This window comes from Xenopus laevis, chromosome 3S (genome assembly GCF_017654675.1).
Source record: "Xenopus laevis strain J_2021 chromosome 3S, Xenopus_laevis_v10.1, whole genome shotgun sequence".
NCBI lineage: Eukaryota > Metazoa > Chordata > Amphibia > Anura > Pipidae > Xenopus > Xenopus laevis.
The window spans coordinates 128,646,584-128,667,991 of record NC_054376.1 but is presented as its reverse complement, the minus strand read 5'-3'; the positions used below and the strand labels follow the sequence as shown (position 1 = coordinate 128,667,991).

The following is a 21,408-nucleotide window of genomic DNA, read 5'->3' as shown; positions in this document are numbered from 1 at the left end:
TATAGAGCTGTACCTTCTCCCCCAGCAACCCCTCTGTATAGATCTGCACCTTCTCTCCCAGTAACCCCTCTGTATAGATCTGCACCTTCTCCCCCAGCAACCCCTCTGTATAGATCTGCACCTTCTCTCCCAGTAACCCCTCTGTTTAGAGCTGTACCTTCTCCCTCAGTAAACCCTCTGTATAGAGCTGCATCTTCTCTCCCAGTAACCCCTCTGTATAGAGCTGCACCTTCTCCCTCAGTAACCCCTCTGTATAGATTTGCGACTTCTCCCCCCAGCAACCCCTCTGTATAGATCTGCACCTTCTCCCCCACTAACCCCTCTGTATAGAGCTGCACCTTCTTCCCCACTAACCCCTCTGTATAGAGCTGCAGCTTCTCCCTCAGTAACCCCTCTGTATAGAGCTGCACCAGTAACTCCAGTTGATACAAGAAGCTGACAATCTACCTGCCTCTCCCACAGACCCCCCAGTGATGCTTCTTTAGAGCCTGAACTCACATCCCCCCCCATAACCCCTCCTCCTCCAGCCCCGGATTTGCATCTGTGACTCCTCCCACCTTCCCTTTCTTGCTCCTGGGAGAGGGGGGATTTATTCCAGATCAGACTTTGCAGCAGGAGAAGCGGCAGCAGCAGCAGAGAGAGGGGGAGAGACAGGGACCAGACAAAACCCCCACTCTCATGAGTAACATGCAGCCCCCCTCCCCCACTTCTCAGCAGCCCCCCAATGGTCTCCAGAAGACCCTCCAATCCTAAAGACCCCGAGTCTTTCCATGAAATATGGGAAAACTTCTCCTGCTAAACTTTCCCCCCTTCCCCTGAACAGCAGCAAATCCAGCGACAACAAAGGAGCAAAAGAAGCCCCCGTCCCACCCAAAAACCTCCATTGCCCCCCGTCCTTTTGTGCATTTCCCATTGAATTTCCCCTTGAAACATGATGTTTGGCCGGGAGTTGGCCACGGCTTTGTACATACGGATGCTCTTCACCTGGTGGGATTTCTCTATGATCTCAGCCCTCAGCCTGGACCCCATTTACTGGAACAGCTCCAACAAAAGGTACGACATGGGGGGACAGCGAGCGTTGCCTCTACGTATGGGGGTAACAAGGGGGGCTCATCCCACTGGCACTAACAACTGTCAGAGAACCCGGGGGATATTCAGGGATTCTTTTGCCTTTCCCAAATCCCAGTTGGTTTTCATCTTACACTAAATACTCTATTATACAATTTATATGGGGCACCTACTGTTTGTTTATATGGGGGTCACTGTGTATCAGGGGTACTGGCTCCTGTAATATGTTTATATGGGGGGGTCACTGTATCAGGGGTACTGGCTCAGTATATTTATATGGGGGTCTCTATGTATTAGGGGTACTGGCTCAGTATGTAAATATGGGGGTCTCTGTGTATTAGGGGTACTGGCTTAGTATGTAAATATGGGGGTCTCTGTGTATCGGGGGTACTGGCTCAGTATGTAAATATGGGGGGTCACTGTATCGGAGTTACTGGCTCAGCATGTTGATATTGGGGTCACTGTGGATTAGGGGTACTGGCTCAGTATGTAAATATGTGGTCCCTGTATCGAGGGTACTGGCTCAGTGTGTATATATGGGGGATCTCTGTATCGGGGGTTACTACAATATGTATATGTGTTGGGGTCCTGCCAATAGTAATTATATTTACATATGGAGAAAAATGGGGTTCTTGTTATTTATGGACCAGAGGAATAATTATTCAGCTCCACATCATGAAATCTCTGATATAAACTGCAGATTAATGGGAAATGAAGCAGAAATCTGTGGATAATCAGTTGGTTCCACTGGTGCAATGGGATTGGGATGAAATAGAGTTTTTTTGGTTTCAGTGATTAGGAAATTGGTTAATTGTGTGTTTATATGATGTGTAAGTGCCGGCAGCTGTATATGTGCCACACACAGGGGGTATTGTTCTGGGGCACCCTGGGCACTGGGTTACCCTAATAGAAAGGGGGTGTGAGCTCTCAGTACGTGGGGAAAGGCTGAAATAATCTATTTATATAAATTGGGGTGTCATGTAACATATATCGTGGGTAAAGGATAGTGTGGAAAGGTTTTATTTGAGATGTGAAATCTGAACAGAAATTATTGCATGAAAATCGGCGATATCCGTGTAAATGATCAGATGCAGCAAATTGTGCTGTTTTGCATCTTTACATTGGGGGACCAGAGACTCAATAGTGGGGGGCAGGTTTAGCCGGGACACAGGGTCCCCTCTTCCTGTATAAAACGTGGGGTGATTAAGCAATAATTACCGATATACAGTTACTGATGGCGCATGTCGTGTAAGATGTGGCTTTGACATGGTGAAGGGGGTACGTGTAGTGTTGGAGAGGTCTGACAGCTGTTATGGGGGTGCAGGGATTGATTCCACTATGGGTGATGGAAAGTGCCAGTTTGGGGGTGTCAGTGCTGGTGGATGTGTAGCTGGCGGAGAGCAGAGCTGGACAGGCAATGAAATAGCAGAGCTTGGCATGGCACTGGCTGGCACAGAGTCAGACAGCTGGCAGTTTGCTAACAGATACATTCATGTATTTATATGGTAGATGCCAAGCCTTGGGTTTGCTGTGTTGGCACAGGACTCTGCCCCACTGGTACTGTAATAGCTACAGGGAAGGTGAGCTTGGCATGGAGCTGACACTCATTGTCTCACAATCCTTTCTGTGGGTCAGGACGGTGACCTGGAGATGTCGGCCAAACAGCACTGAGCCAGGGAGTGTGCCTGACACTAATAAGATCTGGGCTCTGCTTGTGCCAACCAGTGCCCACCCTATTAACTCCCATAAAAACTGCCAGTCTTGGGCATTTCTTTAGTCTGGAGACCCAAGCAACAAGGGAGCACCATGTTATCTATTCCCAAAGCTCCCAAGAGCCTCTATTCACTGTACAATACATTAAGCTGACCATACATTAACTGCCAACATGGAGGGGATAAGTGATGCCACAGTCATTAGTTGTTATAGGTGGGATAAGTAATGCCACAGTTGCTATAGGAGAGATAAGTGATGCCAAAGTCACTTGTTGCTATAGGAGGGATCTCATGCCACAGTCACTAGCTGTTATAGGTGAGATAAGTGATGCCACAGTGACTAGTTGTTATATGTGGGATAAGTGATGCCACAGTGACTAGTTATAGGTGGGATAAGTGATACCACAGTGACTTGTTGCTATAGGTGGGATAAGTGATGCCACAGTTGCTTGTTGCTATAGGTGGGATAATTGATGCCACATTTGCTAGTTGCTATAGATGGGATAAGTGATGCCACAGTAACCAGTTGCTATAGGTGTGATAAGTGATGCCACAGTGACTAGTTGCTATAGGTGGGATAAGTGATGCCACAGTGCGTAGTTTCTATAAGTGTGATAAGTGATGCAACAGTCGTTAGTTGCTAAAGGTGAGATAAGTAATGCCACAGTCGCTTGTTGCTATAGGTGGGATAATTGATGCCACAGTCGCTAGTTGCTATAGATGGGATAAGTGATGCCACAGTCGCTAGTTGCTATAGATGGGATAAGTGATGCCACAGTCGCTAGTTGCTATACGTGTGATAAGTGATGCAACAGTGACTAGTTGCTATAGGTGGGATAAGTGATGCAACAGTGACTAGTTGCTATAGGTGGGATAAGTGATGCCACAGTGACTAGTTGCTATAAGTGGGATAAGTGATTCAACAGTCATTAGTTGCTATAGGTGGGAAAAGTGATGACACAGTCGTTAGTTGCTTTAGGTGGGAGAAGTGATGCCACAGTCGTTAGTTGTTATAGGTGGGATAAGTGATGCCACAGTCGCTTGTTGCTATAGGTGGGATAAGTGCTGCCAAGTTGCTAGTTGCTATAGGTTGGATAAGTGATGCCACAGTCGCCATTTGCTATAGGTGTGATAAGTGATGCCACAGTGACTAGTTGCTGTAGCTGGGATAAGTGATGTCATAGTCACTAGTTGTTATAGCTGTAAGAAGTGATGCCACGGTCGCCAGTTGCAATAGGTGGGATAAGTGATGTCGCTAGTTGCTATAGGTGTGATAAGTGATGCCACAGTGACTAGTTGCTATTGGTGAAATAAGTAATGCCACAGCCATTAGTTGCTTTAGGTGGATGAAGTGATGCTATAAGTGGCATAAGTGATGCCACAGTCGCTTGTTACTATAGGTGGGATAAGTGATGCCACAGTCGCCAGTTGCTATAGGTGTGATAAGTGATGCCATAGTGACTAGTTGCTGTAGCTGGGATAAGTGATGCCACAGTCACTAGTTGTTATAACTTGAAGAAGTGATGCCACAGTCGCCAGTTGCTTTAGGTGGATGAAGTGATGCCACAGTCACTAATTGTTATAGGTGGGAGAAGTGATGCCACAGTCGCCAGTTGGTATAGGTGGGATAAGTGATGTCGGTGGTTGCTATAGGTGGGATAAGTGATGCCACAGTCACCAATTACTATAGGTGGGATAAGTAATGCCACAGTCGCTAGTTGCTATTGGTGGGATAAATTATGCCACAGTTGCTTGTTGCTATAGGTGGGAGAAGTGATGCCACAGTCATTAGTTGCTATCAGGGATGCACCGAATCCAGGATTCGGTTCGGAATTCGGGCAGGATTCGGCCTTTTTCAGCAGGATTTGGATTCGGCCATTTCCTTCTGCCCGGCCGAACCGAATCTGAATCCTAATTTGCAATCACGTGACTTTTTGTCACAAAACAAGGAAGTAAAAAAGGTTTTCCCCTTTCCACCCCTAATTTGCATATTGCATATGCAAATTAGGATTTGTATTCGGTATTCGGCCAAATCTTTTGCAAAGGATTCGGTGCATACCTAGTTGCTATAGGTGTGATAAGTGATGCCACAGTCGTTATTTGCTATAGGTGGGAGAAGTGATGCCCCAGTCACTTGTTGCTATAGGTGTGATAAGTGATGCCACAGTCATTAGTTGCTATAGGTGTGATAAGTGATGCCACAGTAGTTATTTGCTATAGGTGGGAGAAATGATGCCACAGTCATTAGTTGCTATAGGTGGGAGAAGTGATGTCACAGGCACTTGTTGCTATAGGTGTGATAAGTGATGCCACAGTCGTTATTTGCTATAGGTGTGAGAAATGATGCCACAGTCGCTTGTTGCTATAGGTGGGAGAAGTGATGCCACAGTCACTTGTTGCTATAGGTGTGATAAGTGATGCCACAGTCATTAGTTGCTATAGGTGTGATAAGTGATGCCACAGTCGTTATTTGCTATAGGTGGGAGAAATGATGCGACAGTCATTAGTTGCTATAGGTGGGAGAAGTGATGCCACAGTCACTTGTTGCTATAGGTGTGATAAGTGATGCCACAGTGGTTAGTTGCTATAGGTGGGAGAAGTGATGCCACAGTGGTTAGTTGCTATAGGTGTGATAAGTGATGCCACAGTGGTTAGTTGCTATAGGTGGGAGAAGTGATGCCACAGTGGTTAGTTGCTATAGGTGTGATAAGTGATTCCACAGTGGTTAGTTGCTATAGGTGGGAGAAGTGATTCCACAGTGGTTAGTTGCTATAGGTGGAATAAGTGATTCCACAGTCTCTTGTTACTATAGGAGGGAGATGTGATCTCAGAGAGGCCAGTTGGAAGGTGCCAGTAGCCACTGATCACATTATCAGCCTGAGCTGAATTCCCGGGATTCTTTTATAGACACAGGGAATTGTAACCTCAGGCTTTGAGCCCCAGGGAGGGGCGTACCAAGTGGTTTATATGCGGGGGGGGAGACAGTTGGAGTCGCATTTGTATGTCTGTTTGTATTTACTACTGCACCTAATTCTGCCTTTGTTCTGATAATTAGGCCCCCGGCATATTATACATTTTCATTCTTTTCTACCAATTTTCTGTAATTAGCTGCATTAATTAGATACATTGGCTGTCAGCTCCAAAAATCGTCATTAGCTAACGAGCATTCAATTAATTACAATGGCAATGATGAGAGATCACCCTGATGTACCAATGTCTCTGTCTGTAAGTTGCGCTTTCCCACTTTATTGCCTGACAGATGTACATGCACCCGCTGTGTCTCCCTCTTTCCTCCTGCACTGCCAGTTCTCCCTTTGTCCTCCTGCACTGCCAGTTCTCCCTCTGTCCTTCTGCACTGCCAGTTCTCCCTCTGTCCTCCTGCACTGTCAGTTCTCCCTCTATCCTCCTGCACTGTCAGTTTTCCCTCTGTCCTCCTGCACTGTCAGTTCTCCCTCTATCCTCCTGCACTGTCAGTTCTCCCTCTATCCTCCTGCACTGTCAGTTCTCCCTCTATCCTCCTGCACTGTCAGTTCTCCCTCTATCCTCCTGCACTGTCAGTTTTCCCTCTGTCCTCCTGCACTGCCAGTTCTCCCTTTGTCCTCCTGCACTGCCAGTTCTCCCTCTTTCCTCCTACACTGTCAGTTCTCCCTCTTTCCTCCTGCACTGTCAGTTATCTCTCAGTATAACTGCACTGCCAGTTCTCCCTCTTAACTCCTGCACTGTCAGTTCTCCCTCTTTCCTCCTGCACTGCCAGTTATCCCTCAGTATAAATGCACTGCCAGTTCTCCATCATTCCTCCTGCACTGCCAGTTCTCCCTCAGTATACATGCACTGCCAGTTCTGCCTCTTTCCTCCTGCACTGCCAGTTCTCCCTCTGTCCTCCTGCACTGCAGTTCCCTCTCAGTATACATGCACTGCCTGCATTTTCTCCTCCAGCACCATCTGTTCTCCCTCTAAACACCCACCCACATTCACACAGTGGGGTACAGTGGGGTGTCCCACAGACTGAGCCCCCAAGAACAAAATTATTTATACGCGACATGAGCTTTCAACATAATCAGGTTTCTCAACTGAGATTCCAAAATGTCTCTACTAACGTTTTATTTATTGTCACAGTGTCTGTGTATTTGTCATTTCCACCATCTGCACCCGTCTGGCACCCACCACCCCTCCCCCCACTCTCCCACAATCCTTATCATTCCTCCATATTGTCTGTCATCATTCTGCACCCTATCCTGTCCTGTGATTGGCCAGAAATCTGAGTATCACTCATGTATTATAAGGGATAATGTACCCCCTACTGTAAATGATAAGGATATTAGAAGTCACTGAGGGGTTGTTCTGTGACCATATAAAGACACAAGGCTGCAGGCTGAGTTATACAGGGAACTCTGAGTGTCACTAATGTATTATAAGGGTTAATGTACCCCCTACTGTAAATGATAAGGATATTAGAAGTCACTGAGGGGTTGTTCTGTGACCATATAAAGACACAAGGCTGCAGGCTGAGTTATACAGGGAACTCTGAGTATCACTCATGTATTATAAGGGATAATGTACCCCCTACTGTAAATGATAAGGATATTAGAAGTCACTGAGGGGTTGTTCTGTGACCATATAAAGGCACAAGGCTGCAGGCTGAGTTATACAGGGAACTCTGAGTATCACTCATGTATTATAAGGGATAATGTACCCCCTACTGTAAATGATAAGGATATTAGAAGTCACTGAGGGGTTGTTCTGTGACCATATAAAGACACAAGGCTGCAGGCTGAGTTATACAGGGAACTCTGAGTATCACTCATGTATTATAAGGGATAATATACCCCCTACTGTAAATGATAAGGATATTAGAAGTCCACTGAGGGGTTGTTCTGTGACCATATAAAGACACAAGGCTGCAGGCTGAGTTATACAGGGAACTCTGAGTATCACTCATGTATTATAAGGGATAATGTACCCCCTACTGTAAATGATAAGGATATTAGAAGTCACTGAGGGGTTCTGTGACCATATAAAGACACAAGGCTGCAGGCTGAGTTATACAGGGAACTCTGAGTATCACTCATGTATTATAAGGGATAATATACCCCCTACTGTAAATGATAAGGATATTAGAAGTCACTGAGGGGTTGTTCTGTGACCATATAAAGACACAAGGCTGCAGGCTGAGTTATACAGGGAACTCTGAGTATCACTCATGTATTATAAGGGATAATGTACCCCCTACTGTAAATGATAAGGATATTAGAAGTCACTGAGGGGTTCTGTGACCATATAAAGACACAAGGCTGCAGGCTGAGTTATACAGGGAACTCTGAGTATCACTCATGTATTATAAGGGATAATGTACCCCCTACTGTAAATGATAAGGATATTAGAAGTCACTGAGGGGTTGTTCTGTGACCATATAAAGACACAAGGCTGCAGGCTGAGTTATACAGGGAACTCTGAGTATCACTCATGTATTATAAGGGATAATATACCCCCTACTGTAAATGATAAGGATATTAGAAGTCACTGAGGGGTTGTTCTGTGACCATATAAAGACACAAGGCTGCAGGCTGAGTTATACAGGGAACTCTGAGTATCACTCATGTATTATAAGGATAATGTACCCCCTACTGTAAATGATAAGGATATTAGAAGTCACTGAGGGGTTCTGTGACCATATAAAGACACAAGGCTGCAGGCTGAGTTATACAGGGAACTCTGAGTATCACTCATGTATTATAAGGGATAATATACCCCTACTGTAAATGATAAGGATATTAGAAGTCACTGAGGGGTTGTTCTGTGACCATATAAAGGCACAAGTCAGTAACACAGGTTGGAGTCAGACAATATATGAATGTGACTAGAGAGTTGTTTGTCACGGTCCCTAGGATGAGTGAAATGTCCCACGGTCCCTGGGTCTGACAGTTGCACATAGAGAATAAAGTGACCTTTATATGAAATAAATGACAATTGTCACATACAAATATAATGAAAAGACAATTAACCAGTGTCATTGAGAGGAGAGTCAGACCCCCAGGTATTAAAGTGCATCAGTTTGTTCCCTGTGTCTGACGCTGAGGTTTATACATCAGTATGGAGTATGGTAATAATTGAAGTGGAAAGTTTATTTTTAGAAGATTCTGAATTTCTAATAGCGGTGAGATTCATACAGATCCTGATTGGCTTTGGTATCTACATTATAAATCACTAAAAGCCACTGAAATTCCTTTCATTATCTGTTTTAAAATATTCCTTAAAGGGGTTGTTGACCTTTAAATGAACTGTTAGGGGCCGATTCATCAAGCTCGAGTGAAGGATTCGAAGTAAAAAAACTTCGAATTTCGAAGTTTTTTTTGGGCTACTTCGACCATCGAATGGGCTACTTCGACTACGACTTCGAATCGAAGGATTCGAAGTAAAAATCGTTCGACTATTCGACCATTCGATAGTCGAAGTACTGTCTCTTTAAAAAAAACTTTGACCCCCTAGTTCGCCATCTAAAAGCTACCGAAGTCAATGTTAGCCTATGGGGAAGGTCCCCATAGGCTTGTCCATGTTTTTTTGGTCGAAGGATTATTCCTTCGATCGTTGGATTTAAATCCTTCGAATCGTTCGATTCGAAGGATTTAATCGTTCGATCGAAGGAATAATCCTTCGATCGTACGATCGCAGAATTTGCGCTAAATCCTTCGACTTCGATATTCGAAGTCGAAGGATTTCAATTCCTAGTCGAATATCGAGGGTTAATTAACCCTCGATATTCGACCCTTGATGAATCGGCCCCTTAGTATGACGTAGAGAGGGATATTCTGAGACAATTTCCAATTGGTTTTTATTTTTTTATTATTTGTGGTTTTTGAGTTATTCAGCAGCTCTCCAGTTTGTAATTTCAGCCGTCTGGTTTCTAGGATCCAAATTCCCTTAGCAACCATGCACTAATATGAATAAGAGACTGGAATATGAATAGAAGAGGCCTGAGGCCTGAAAGTAGTAATAACAATACATTTGTAAGCTTTTGTTTTTTAGATGGGGTCAGTGACCCCTGTTTCAGAGCTGGAAAGAGTCGGTAGAAGAAGGCAAATAATTTAAAAACTATAAAAAAAAAGGAATAAAGAAGACCAATCGAAAAGATGCTTAGAATTGGCCATTCTATAAGATACTAAAAGTTAACTTTAAGGTGAACCACCCCTTTAACAACTAAGATTCTTAAGTCATTTATGGAGGGGTGAGGGGTGTTGAAATGGTTTCCTACTGGTGTATCCAGTTTTTTATTGGTTATACTGATACATTAATTACTGACTGTTACCCCTGTGTTATTGACTGATACATTTATTACTGACTGATGCTCCTGTGTTATTGACTGATACATTTATTACTGACTGTTACCCCTGTGTTACTGACTGATACATTTATTACTGACTGTTACCCCTGTGTTACTGACTGATACATTTATTACTGACTGTTACCCCTGTGTTACTGACTGATACATTTATTACTGACTGTTCCCTGTGTTATGACTGGTTTAATTTAATTACTGACTGTTACCCCTGTGTTATTGACTGATACATTTATTACTGACTGTTACCCCTGTGTTACTGACTGATACATTTATTACTGACTGTTACCCCTGTGTTACTGACTGATACATTTATTACTGACTGTACCCGTGTTACTGACTGATACATTTATTACTGACTGTTACCCCTGTGTTATTGACTGATACATTTATTACTGACTGTTACCCCTGTGTTACTGACTGATACATTTATTACTGACTGTTACCCCTGTGTTATTGACTGATACATTTATTACTGACTGTTACCCCTGTGTTACTGACTGATACATTTATTACTGACTGTTACCCCTGTGTTACTGACTGATACATTTATTACTGACTGTTACCCCTGTGTTACTGACTGATACATTTATTACTGACTGTTACCCCTGTGTTATTGACTGATACATTTATTACTGACTGTTACCCCTGTGTTACTGACTGATACATTTATTACTGACTGTTACCCCTGTGTTATTGACTGATACATTTATTACTGACTGTTACCCCTGTGTTACTGACTGATACATTTATTACTGACTGTTACCCCTGTGTTACTGACTGATACATTTATTACTGACTGTTACCCCTGTGTTATTGACTGATACATTTATTACTGACTGTACACGTGTTACTGACTGATACATTTATTACTGACTGTTACCCCTGTGTTATTGACTGATACATTAATTACTGACTGTTACCCCTGTGTTACTGACTGATACATTTATTACTGACTGATGCTCCTGTGTTATTGACTGATACATTTATTACTGACTGTTACCCCTGTGTTACTGACTGATACATTTATTACTGACTGTTACCCCTGTGTTATTGACTGATACATTTATTACTGACTGTTACCCCTGTGTTACTGACTGATACATTTATTACTGACTGTTACCCCTGTGTTATTGACTGATACATTTATTACTGACTGTTACCCCTGTGTTACTGACTGATACATTTATTACTGACTGTTACCCCTGTGTTACTGACTGATACATTTATTACTGACTGATACATTTATTACTGACTGATACATTTATTACTGACTGTTACCCCTGTGTTACTGACTGATACATTTATTACTGACTGTTACCCCTGTGTTACTGACTGATACATTTATTACTGACTGATACATTTATTACTGACTGATACATTTATTACTGACTGTTACCCCTGTGTTATTGACTGATACATTTATTACTGACTGTTACCCCTGTGTTACTGACTGATACATTTATTACTGACTGTTACCCCTGTGTTACTGACTGATACATTTATTACTGACTGATACATTTATTACTGACTGATACATTTATTACTGACTGTTACCCCTGTGTTACTGACTGATACATTTATTACTGACTGTTACCCCTGTGTTACTGACTGATACATTTATTACTGACTGTTACCCCTGTGTTACTGACTGATACATTTATTACTGACTGTTACCCCTGTGTTATTGACTGATACATTTATTACTGACTGTACCCGTGTTACTGACTGATACATTTATTACTGACTGTTACCCCTGTGTTATTGACTGATACATTTATTACTGACTGTTACCCCTGTGTTACTGACTGATACATTTATTACTGACTGTACCCTGTGTTACTGACTGATACATTTATTACTGACTGATACATTTATTACTGACTGTTTTTACTCTGTCCCTGTGTTACTGACTGATACATTTATTACTGACTGTTACCCCTGTGTTACTGACTGATACATTTATTACTGACTGATACATTTATTACTGACTGATACATTTATTACTGACTGTTACCCCTGTGTTACTGACTGATACATTTATTACTGACTGTTACCCCTGTGTTATTGACTGATACATTTATTACTGACTGTTACCCGTGTTACTGACTGATACATTTATTACTGACTGTACTCCTTTTACTGACTGATACATTTATTACTGACTGTTACCCCTGTGTTACTGACTGATACATTTATTACTGACTGTTACCCCTGTGTTATTTACTGATACATTTATTACTGACTGTACCCTGTGTTACTGACTGATACATTTATTACTGACTGTTACCCCTGTGTTATTGACTGATACATTTATTACTGACTGTTACCCCTGTGTTACTGACTGATACATTTATTACTGACTGTTACCCCTGTGTTACTGACTGATACATTTATTACTGACTGTTACCCCTGTGTTACTGACTGATACATTTATTACTGACTGATGCCCTGTGTTATTGACTGATACATTTATTACTGACTGTTACCCCTGTGTTACTGACTGATACATTTATTACTGACTGATACATTTATTACTGACTGATACATTTATTACTGACTGATACATTTATTACTGACTGTTACCCCTGTGTTATTGACTGATACATTTATTACTGACTGTTACCCCTGTGTTACTGACTGATACATTTATTACTGACTGTTACCCCTGTGTTACTGACTGATACATTTATTACTGACTGATACATTTATTACTGACTGATACATTTATTACTGACTGTTACCCCTGTGTTACTGACTGATACATTTATTACTGACTGATACATTTATTACTGACTGATACATTTATTACTGACTGTTACCCCTGTGTTACTGACTGATACATTTATTACTGACTGTTACCCCTGTGTTATTGACTGATACATTTATTACTGACTGTACCCGTGTTACTGACTGATACATTTATTACTGACTGATACATTTATTACTGACTGTACCCGTGTTACTGACTGATACATTTATTACTGACTGATACATTTATTACTGACTGATACATTTATTACTGACTGTTACCCCTGTGTTACTGACTGATACATTTATTACTGACTGATGCCCCTGTGTTATTGACTGATACATTTATTACTGACTGTTACCCCTGTGTTACTGACTGATACATTTATTACTGACTGTTACCCCTGTGTTACTGACTGATACATTTATTACTGACTGTTACCCCTGTGTTACTGACTGATACATTTATTACTGACTGATGCTCCTGTGTTATTGCTGTGTTTACCTGAAGGCACATATGTTCCCAACACACCGGTGCTACAGACAGAGGCATCTATGTTATTTATTAATGTACCACGTTACTGAGTGTTACCCCTGTGCTACATAAGCAATGACTAACCTGCAGTACTGAATAAAGCGTCTGTGGTACCAACTGATGAGTATTCAGGGCGCTTGTTGCTGTTTACGAGAGAAGCTACAATAACAGGCTTTCAAAATGTAGGAACAGGTGGCATTGTGGGTAAGGGCATGAGGGCAGTATGTTATAATATATAATATAAATATAAATTAAAGAGGGTTGTAGGTTTGTTTTTTACTCCTGCCCACAAGCTGGATGTTTAGTCTCCTTCAGTACAATTCCTACTCAGCCATCTTTTTCCTTCTTCCTGAAACCTTTTTCTCCTAAAAATGAAAACCAAAAGTCATTGTATGTCCTCCCTGTTTCAAGCTGAGGGTGAATAGTCGCCTTGTATTAGACGACAAGAAGAAAACGCAGCTATAGCTTTAAAAAAGTCACCCTTTTTCTGTCAAGTGCAAAACGCGTTGGTCCCTCTTCCTAATTTTTCACAGCTAAAAGGAAGATTTGACAATGAAGATCAGTGGGTCTATCCAATGTAACAATTCAGTGTGTAGGTGCTACTCACAGGTACAGAGAGAGAGCGTAAGCTCTGCAGAGTGCGAAACGCGTTCCTTGTCCTTTCTATCTTCATTACAGCTGGAAATGTGACAGATAGAGAACATTTGACTCAGACTGCCCAGAGTGAAGATCTCTACTGAAAACTTGCAAAGGGAACATGCCGGCAGAAAATGTTGGTATGGTACTTAAGTGCCAGGGGAACTGTTTAGTTCATTCCACATGTTATAAGGGATAACGCACCCCCTACTGTAAATGATAAGGATATTAGAAGTCACTGAGGGGTTGTTCTGTGACCATATAAAGACACAAGGCTGCAGGCTGAGTTATACAGGGAACTCTGAGTATCACTCATGTATTATAAGGGATAATGTACCCCTACTGTAAATGATAAGGATATTAGAAGTCACTGAGGGGTTGTGACCATATAAAGGCACAAGGCTACAGGCTGAGTTATACAGGGAACTCTGAGTATCACTCATGTATTATAAGGGATAATGTACCCCCTACTGTAAATGATAAGGATATTAGAAGTCACTGAGGGGTTGTTCTGTGACCATATAAAGGCACAAGGCTGCAGGCTGAGTTATACAGGGAACTCTGAGTATCACTCATGTATTATAAGGGATAATGTACCCCCTACTGTAAATGATAAGGATATTAGAAGTCACTGAGGGGTTGTTCTGTGACCATATAAAGGCACAAGGCTGCAGGCTGAGTTATACAGGGAACTCTGAGTATCACTCATGTATTATAAGGGATAATGTACCCCCTACTGTAAATGATAAGGATATTAGAAGTCACTGAGGGGTTGTTCTGTGACCATATAAAGACACAAGGCTGCAGGCTGAGTTATACAGGGAACTCTGAGTATCACTCATGTATTATAAGGGATAATGTACCCCCTACTGTAAATGATAAGGATATTAGAAGTCACTGAGGGGTTGTTCTGTGACCATATAAAGGCACAAGGCTGCAGGCTGAGTTATACAGGGAACTCTGAGTATCACTCATGTATTATAAGGGATAATGTACCCCCTACTGTAAATGATAAGGATATTAGAAGTCACTGAGGGTTGTTCTGTGACCATATAAAGACACAAGGCTGCAGGCTGAGTTATACAGGGAACTCTGAGTATCACTCATGTATTATAAGGGATAATGTACCCCCTACTGTAAATGATAAGGATATTAGAAGTCACTGAGGGGTTGTTCTGTGACCATATAAAGGCACAAGGCTGCAGGCTGAGTTATACAGGGAACTCTGAGTATCACTCATGTATTATAAGGGATAATGTACCCCCTACTGTAAATGATAAGGATATTAGAAGTCACTGAGGGGTTGTTCTGTGACCATATAAAGGCACAAGGCTGCAGGCTGAGTTATACAGTGAACTCTGAGTATCACTCATGTATTATAAGGGATAATGTACCCCCTACTGTAAATGATAAGGATATTAGAAGTCACTGAGGGGTTGTTCTGTGACCATATAAAGGCACAAGGCTGCAGGCTGAGTTATACAGGGAACTCTGAGTATCACTCATGTATTATAAGGGATAATGTACCCCCTACTGTAAATGATAAGGATATTAGAAGTCACTGAGGGGTTGTTCTGTGACCATATAAAGACACAAGGCTGCAGGCTGAGTTATACAGGGAACTCTGAGTATCACTCATGTATTATAAGGGATAATGTATCTTCGCACCTTTGGATCCCAGTACAGACCTGATGTGGGTAATAGTCGTCTCATTATTTTGGAAGACAAGTTGTGGGAAAAGCCTGACCCCCAGCACCTCCAGTTCAAGTCACTAAGTAAACGTGCTCTGTTGGAGTTGGCGAGATCTTTGCTTTTAGCTGTAGATTTATTGCCGGAGAAGCTCATATATAAATTGTTAGTAACCAGTGGGGAGCTCCCAAGCTGTTGCCCAGACTCTCATTCCCAGGGTGGTGAAAGTGTAACAGCTGTGGGGTCAGAGCCAGGCTGGGTAACCAGCAGACCCTGAGGCAGTAATAGGATTGTGTAATAATAGTGTTTAGGTTCAGGTGGGAATTGGAATGCTAAATGCAAAAGTTGTCTTCATTTTCTCCAGTCTTTACTTCCCCTTTACCTCCTATTTTCTGCCCAGTAGAAAGTCTAGTAGGTTGAGGCGGGTGTTCCTAGCTGGACACAAGTAAACTAGCAGAACCTGTATATAATGAATGGGCCCCTGCGGGGGGCCCCGGGGCCGTAGCTTTCCTGTATACAAGTCCTGGGAATGTGACAGGCTGGGGAAGGAATAAGCAAGAGAATCCGGAAATGTAAAGAGTCAGCCAGTTAAACAAGACTTTACTGGAGAGACAAGTAACTGACACGGCTCCATTGCTGCCACTGGCTTCCCTCTTGTTGGACTGCATTACATATAATAAGCTGATTAATGTCAGGCTCTGCAGGGAGGGATTTTATGCAAAAACTGGAAAAAAACCCAGGCTCAAAGTTCCATTATTTTGTACAAACTTTACTTTGTGGCCCAGTTTTGCACCTACAATTTAGCACCTTAACCTTGAAATAGTACATCTCAGAGCTGCCTGGGCCGAGCAATGCTGAATACAAGAGGGGCAGGACATGGAGCACTTGGGCATTCACTTGCACTCAAGCTCTAGGGGCCTATGCTCCACTCCTGAGCACTCAAACACTCGTCATTGTGTCTTTAGCGGGTGTAAACAGGTGATCGACCTGACCCATTTGTCAGGACCCCTTATTTAACCAGAAGTTAGCAGCTATACTAAGGTAATGTGCCAGGAGATTGAAAGATGGGGACAGCAGGACTAGATGGACACAGTAGGACAAGATGGAGACAGTAGGACAAGATGGAGACAGCAGGACTAGATGGAGACAGTAGGACAAGATGGAGACAGTAGGACAACATGGAGACAGTAGGACAAGATGGAGACAGTAGGACAAGATGGAGACAGTAGGACAAGACGGAGACAGTAGGACAAGATGGTGACAGTAGGACAAGATGGAGACAGCAGGACAAGATGGAGACAGCTGGACAAGATGGAGACAGTAGGGCAAGATGGAGGCAGTAGGACAAGACGGAGACAGTAGGACAAGATGGAGACAGTAGGACAAGATGGAGACAGTAGGACAAGACGGAGACAGTAGGACAAGATGGTGACAGTAGGACAAGATGGAGACAGCAGGACAAGATGGAGACAGCTGGACAAGATGGAGACAGTAGGGCAAGATGGAGGCAGTAGGACAAGACGGAGACAGTAGGACAAGACGGAGGCAGTAGGACAAGATGGAGACAGTAGGACAAGATGGAGACAGTAGGACAAGACGGAGACAGTAGGACAAGATGGTGACAGTAGGACAAGATGGAGACAGCAGGACAAGATGGAGACAGCTGGACAAGATGGAGACAGTAGGGCAAGATGGAGACAGTAGGGCAAGATGGAGACAGTAGGGCAAGATGGAGGCAGTAGGACAAGACGGAGACAGTAGGACAAGATGGAGACAGTAGGACAAGATGGAGACAGTAGGACAAGACAGAGACAGTAGGACAAGATGGTGACAGTAGGACAAGATGGAGACAGCAGGACAAGATGGAGACAGCAGGACAAGATGGAGACAGTAGGGCAAGATGGAGGCAGTAGGACAAGACGGAGACAGTAGGACAAGATGGAGGCAGTAGGACAAGATGGAGACAGTAGGACAAGATGGAGACAGTAGGACAAGACGGAGACAGTAGGACAAGATGGTGACAGTAGGACAAGATGGAGACAGCAGGACAAGATGGAGACAGCAGGACAAGATGGAGACAGTAGGGCAAGATGGTGACAGTAGGACAAGATGGTGACAGTAGGACAAGATGGAGACAGCTGGACAAGATGGAGACAGCAGGACAAGATGGAGACAGTAGGACAAGACAGAGACAGCAGGACAAGACTGAGACAGCAGGACAAGATGGTGACAGCAGGACAAGATGGAGACAGCTGGACAAGATGGAGACAGTAGGGCAAGATGGAGGCAGTAGGACAAGACGGAGACAGTAGGACAAGACGGTGACAGTAGGACAAGATGGAGACAGTAGGACAAGATGGAGACAGTAGGACAAGATGGAGACAGTAGGACAAGATGGAGACAGTAGGGCAAGATGGTGACAGTAGGACAAGATGGTGACAGTAGGACAAGATGGAGACAGCTGGACAAGATGGAGACAGCAGGACAAGATGGAGACAGTAGGACAAGACAGAGACAGCAGGACAAGACTGAGACAGCTGGACAAGATGGAGACAGTAGGGCAAGATGGAGGCAGTAGGACAAGACGGAGACAGTAGGACAAGACGGTGACAGTAGGACAAGATGGAGACAGTAGGACAAGATGGAGACAGTAGGACAAGATGGAGACAGTAGGACAAGATGGAGACAGTAGGACAAGATGGAGACAGTAGGGCAAGATAGAGACAGTAGGACAAGACGGAGACAGTAGGACAAGATGGTGACAGTAGGACAAGATGGTGACAGTAGGACAAGATGGAGACAGTAGGACAAGACAGAGACAGCAGGACAAGACGGAGACAGCAGGACAAGATGGAGACAGTAGGACAAGACGGAGACAGTAGGACAAGATGGAGACAGTAGGACAAGACGGAGACAGTAGGACAAGACGGAGACAGTAGGGAAAGATGGAGACAGTAGGGCAAGATGGAGACAGTAGGACAAGATGGAGACAGCAGGACAAGATTGAGACAGTAGGGAAAGACGGAGACAGTAGGGCAAGATGGAGACAGTAGGAAAAGTCGGAGACAGTAGGACAAGATGGAGACAGTAGGACAAGACGGAGACAGTAGGTCAAGGCAGTAGGACAAGATGGAGACAGTAGGTAAAGATGACGATATTGGGACAAGATGGAGACTTTCCATTTTTTGCAAGTTCACATGGCGCAGACATTTTCGGCTGCAAACGAGACGTGTTTTGGCGTGAGTGCGGCCACTGTGCACAAATTGATGTGCCCACGAATAACATTGACTGTCCTTTAAATTCGCAATTGTCAAACTGCTTTGAGAATATTTTCTCTGCCACTAAACATGTGCCCAAAAATAAAATCACAATTCCTCTTGCACATTAAATACTCCCCTCTCAATTGTGAGTCTAGGAATTAAAGGGTCAGTTCAGCCTTGACTTAACCTTTTCCTTCAGGTATTTATATCCTAAAGGATAAATCATTCAAGAATTAAACATTTGTAAGGTTAACTTCCCCTTCCACTGACATCATCCTCCATTCCTCCTTATTATCCCCCAGAGCTGTGAATAAGCCGGGGCTAAAATAAGATTCCCACCTCCCGAAATTCATATTATTTGTATAAAGAACTCAACACTTTCAGTCTCTCAGCAGCAACTCCTGAAATAGAAATGGATATTTATGTTCATCACCCAGAGTAACACGAAACTGCCTGCTCTGTAACTGCCACTCTCACTCATGTATTATAAGGGACAATGTACCCCCTACTGTAAATGATAAGGATATTAGAAGTCACTGAGGGGTTGTTCTGTGACCATATAAAGGCACAAGGCTGCAGGCTGAGTTATACAGGGAACTCTGAGTATCACTCATGTATTATAAGGGATACTGTACCCCCTACTGTAAATGATAAGGATATTAGAAGTCACTGAGGGGTTGTTCTGTGACCATATAAAGGCACAAGGCTGCAGGCTGAGTTATACAGGGAACTCTGAGTATCACTCATGTATTATAAGGATAATGTACCCCCTACTGTAAATGATAAGGATATTAGAAGTCACTGAGGGGTTGTTCTGTGACCATATAAAGACACAAGGCTGCAGGCTGAGTTATACAGGGAACTCTGAGTATCACTCATGTATTATAAGGGATAATGTACCCCCTACTGTAAATGATAAGGATATTAGAAGTCACTGAGGAGTTGTTCTGTGACCATATAAAGGCACAAGGCTGCAGGCTGAGTTATACAGGGAACTCTGAGTATCACTCATGTATTATAAGGGATAATGTACCCCCTACTGTAAATGATAAGGATATTAGAAATCACTGAGGGGTTGTTCTGTGACCATATAAAGACACAAGGCTGCAGGCTGAGTTATACAGGGAACTCTGAGTATCACTCATGTATTATAAGGGATAATCTACCCCCAACTGTAAATGATAAGGATATAAATTCCCCTTATTTATTCAATTAATAGTAAGTGTTGTGAAAGTGTTGGCTCTATATAAATACATATAAACATACAGTATGATGAAGCACACAGTAGGAGCTATACATTCAGTTGGTAAGTGAACCAATATGGCAGCTCCAGTAAGGGAATTAATGGATGGGGAAGGCAGTGCAAGTCTGACTGGTTGAACCATAGGTCGGGAGATGCCATAGGTCTGTCAGGTAATGAGGGAGGTAAATGGAAGGAGTTTGCCTGAAGGTACAAGTACATTATGGATGTGTAGAGTCTGTGCATTAGCAGATGTTTGTACAATTACCCCCCCCCCCTTCCCATTTGGAAGGTCCTTTGTCCTGTCTGCTGACTGTCCATCCTGGGAAGCTACTACAATAGAGGGGGGTGTGGTTGGATTTGGGGGTGGGGGAGGCCAATGTGGTTTCTTTTTGGTTGACTTGTCGGGAGTGAGATGCCCAGGCAGGAGGCGGCCATTGAATTCTGCTCGTCACCATCTTTCAACCCCCAATGTGTTTTTGGTGTGTGCTGCTGGGACTGACCCATGTGGGGCTGCTATTGGGGGTGCACAGAGTTCTTCTTGCAATGCATTCTGGGTGGGCAGTATTTTCACATGATGAAAATACTGACAAGTTGTTTATTCAATTTCTGCAGCCGCCATGTTGTGCTCAAGTCACATGGAATATGGGGTATTAAACTGCCACTTCTGCCTTCCACTAAATGGCGGCTAAATGGCAACTGCCTGATGCCAGTTATGCAATTAATAAATGCCTATACTTTCAGCCATGTGACCTTTAACTCTATGGGAGAGGCAGCCTGGGTGGTGACCCTAATGGGGGCAGGGGATTGTAGCTGGTGTATTACTACAACTCTCAGCATGCCAATGACTTCTAGTTAAAGCACAGTTAGGGCCTGCAGGTTGAAAACACCTGACCTTAACACAAATATATAATGGGCTGTTCTTAATTTAAGAGACCCTCCTCTGTTGAGCCTTAAAGTGATCCTGGTGACCCCATAAACCCTCGATGCTTCAGTTGTCCCCTAATGTAATGCCAGTGAGCCAGCCCACCTGAAACCCCATAGAAATACTCAGAGCCTCTGGCATCTGCAGTGAAGGCCTTGTCACCCTTTAGTTCCCACATAATAGACTGCTAAACTTAAAGGGGAAATAAAGCAATAAAAAAGTAACATAAAGGTTGAAGTCTCGCAGACAATCTGTTTTT

General features: G+C 43.3%; 1 protein-coding gene across 2 annotated transcripts in view; it reads left to right on the top strand.

Annotated features, from left to right (window-relative positions):
* The first annotated feature begins 593 nt into the window (after positions 1–593).
* Positions 594–21,408, top strand: part of LOC108703540 (ephrin-B3) — a 36,938-nt gene continuing 16,123 nt past the window's right edge. The window contains exon 1 of one of the 2 annotated variants that reach the window (XM_018239718.2): positions 594–1,053. In XM_018239718.2, coding sequence (XP_018095207.1) covers positions 932–1,053 — 122 coding nt within the window. In that variant the 5' untranslated portion in view covers positions 594–931. The remainder of the gene's footprint in view (positions 1,054–21,408) is intronic. The other variant, XM_018239717.2, reaches the window with a different exon arrangement.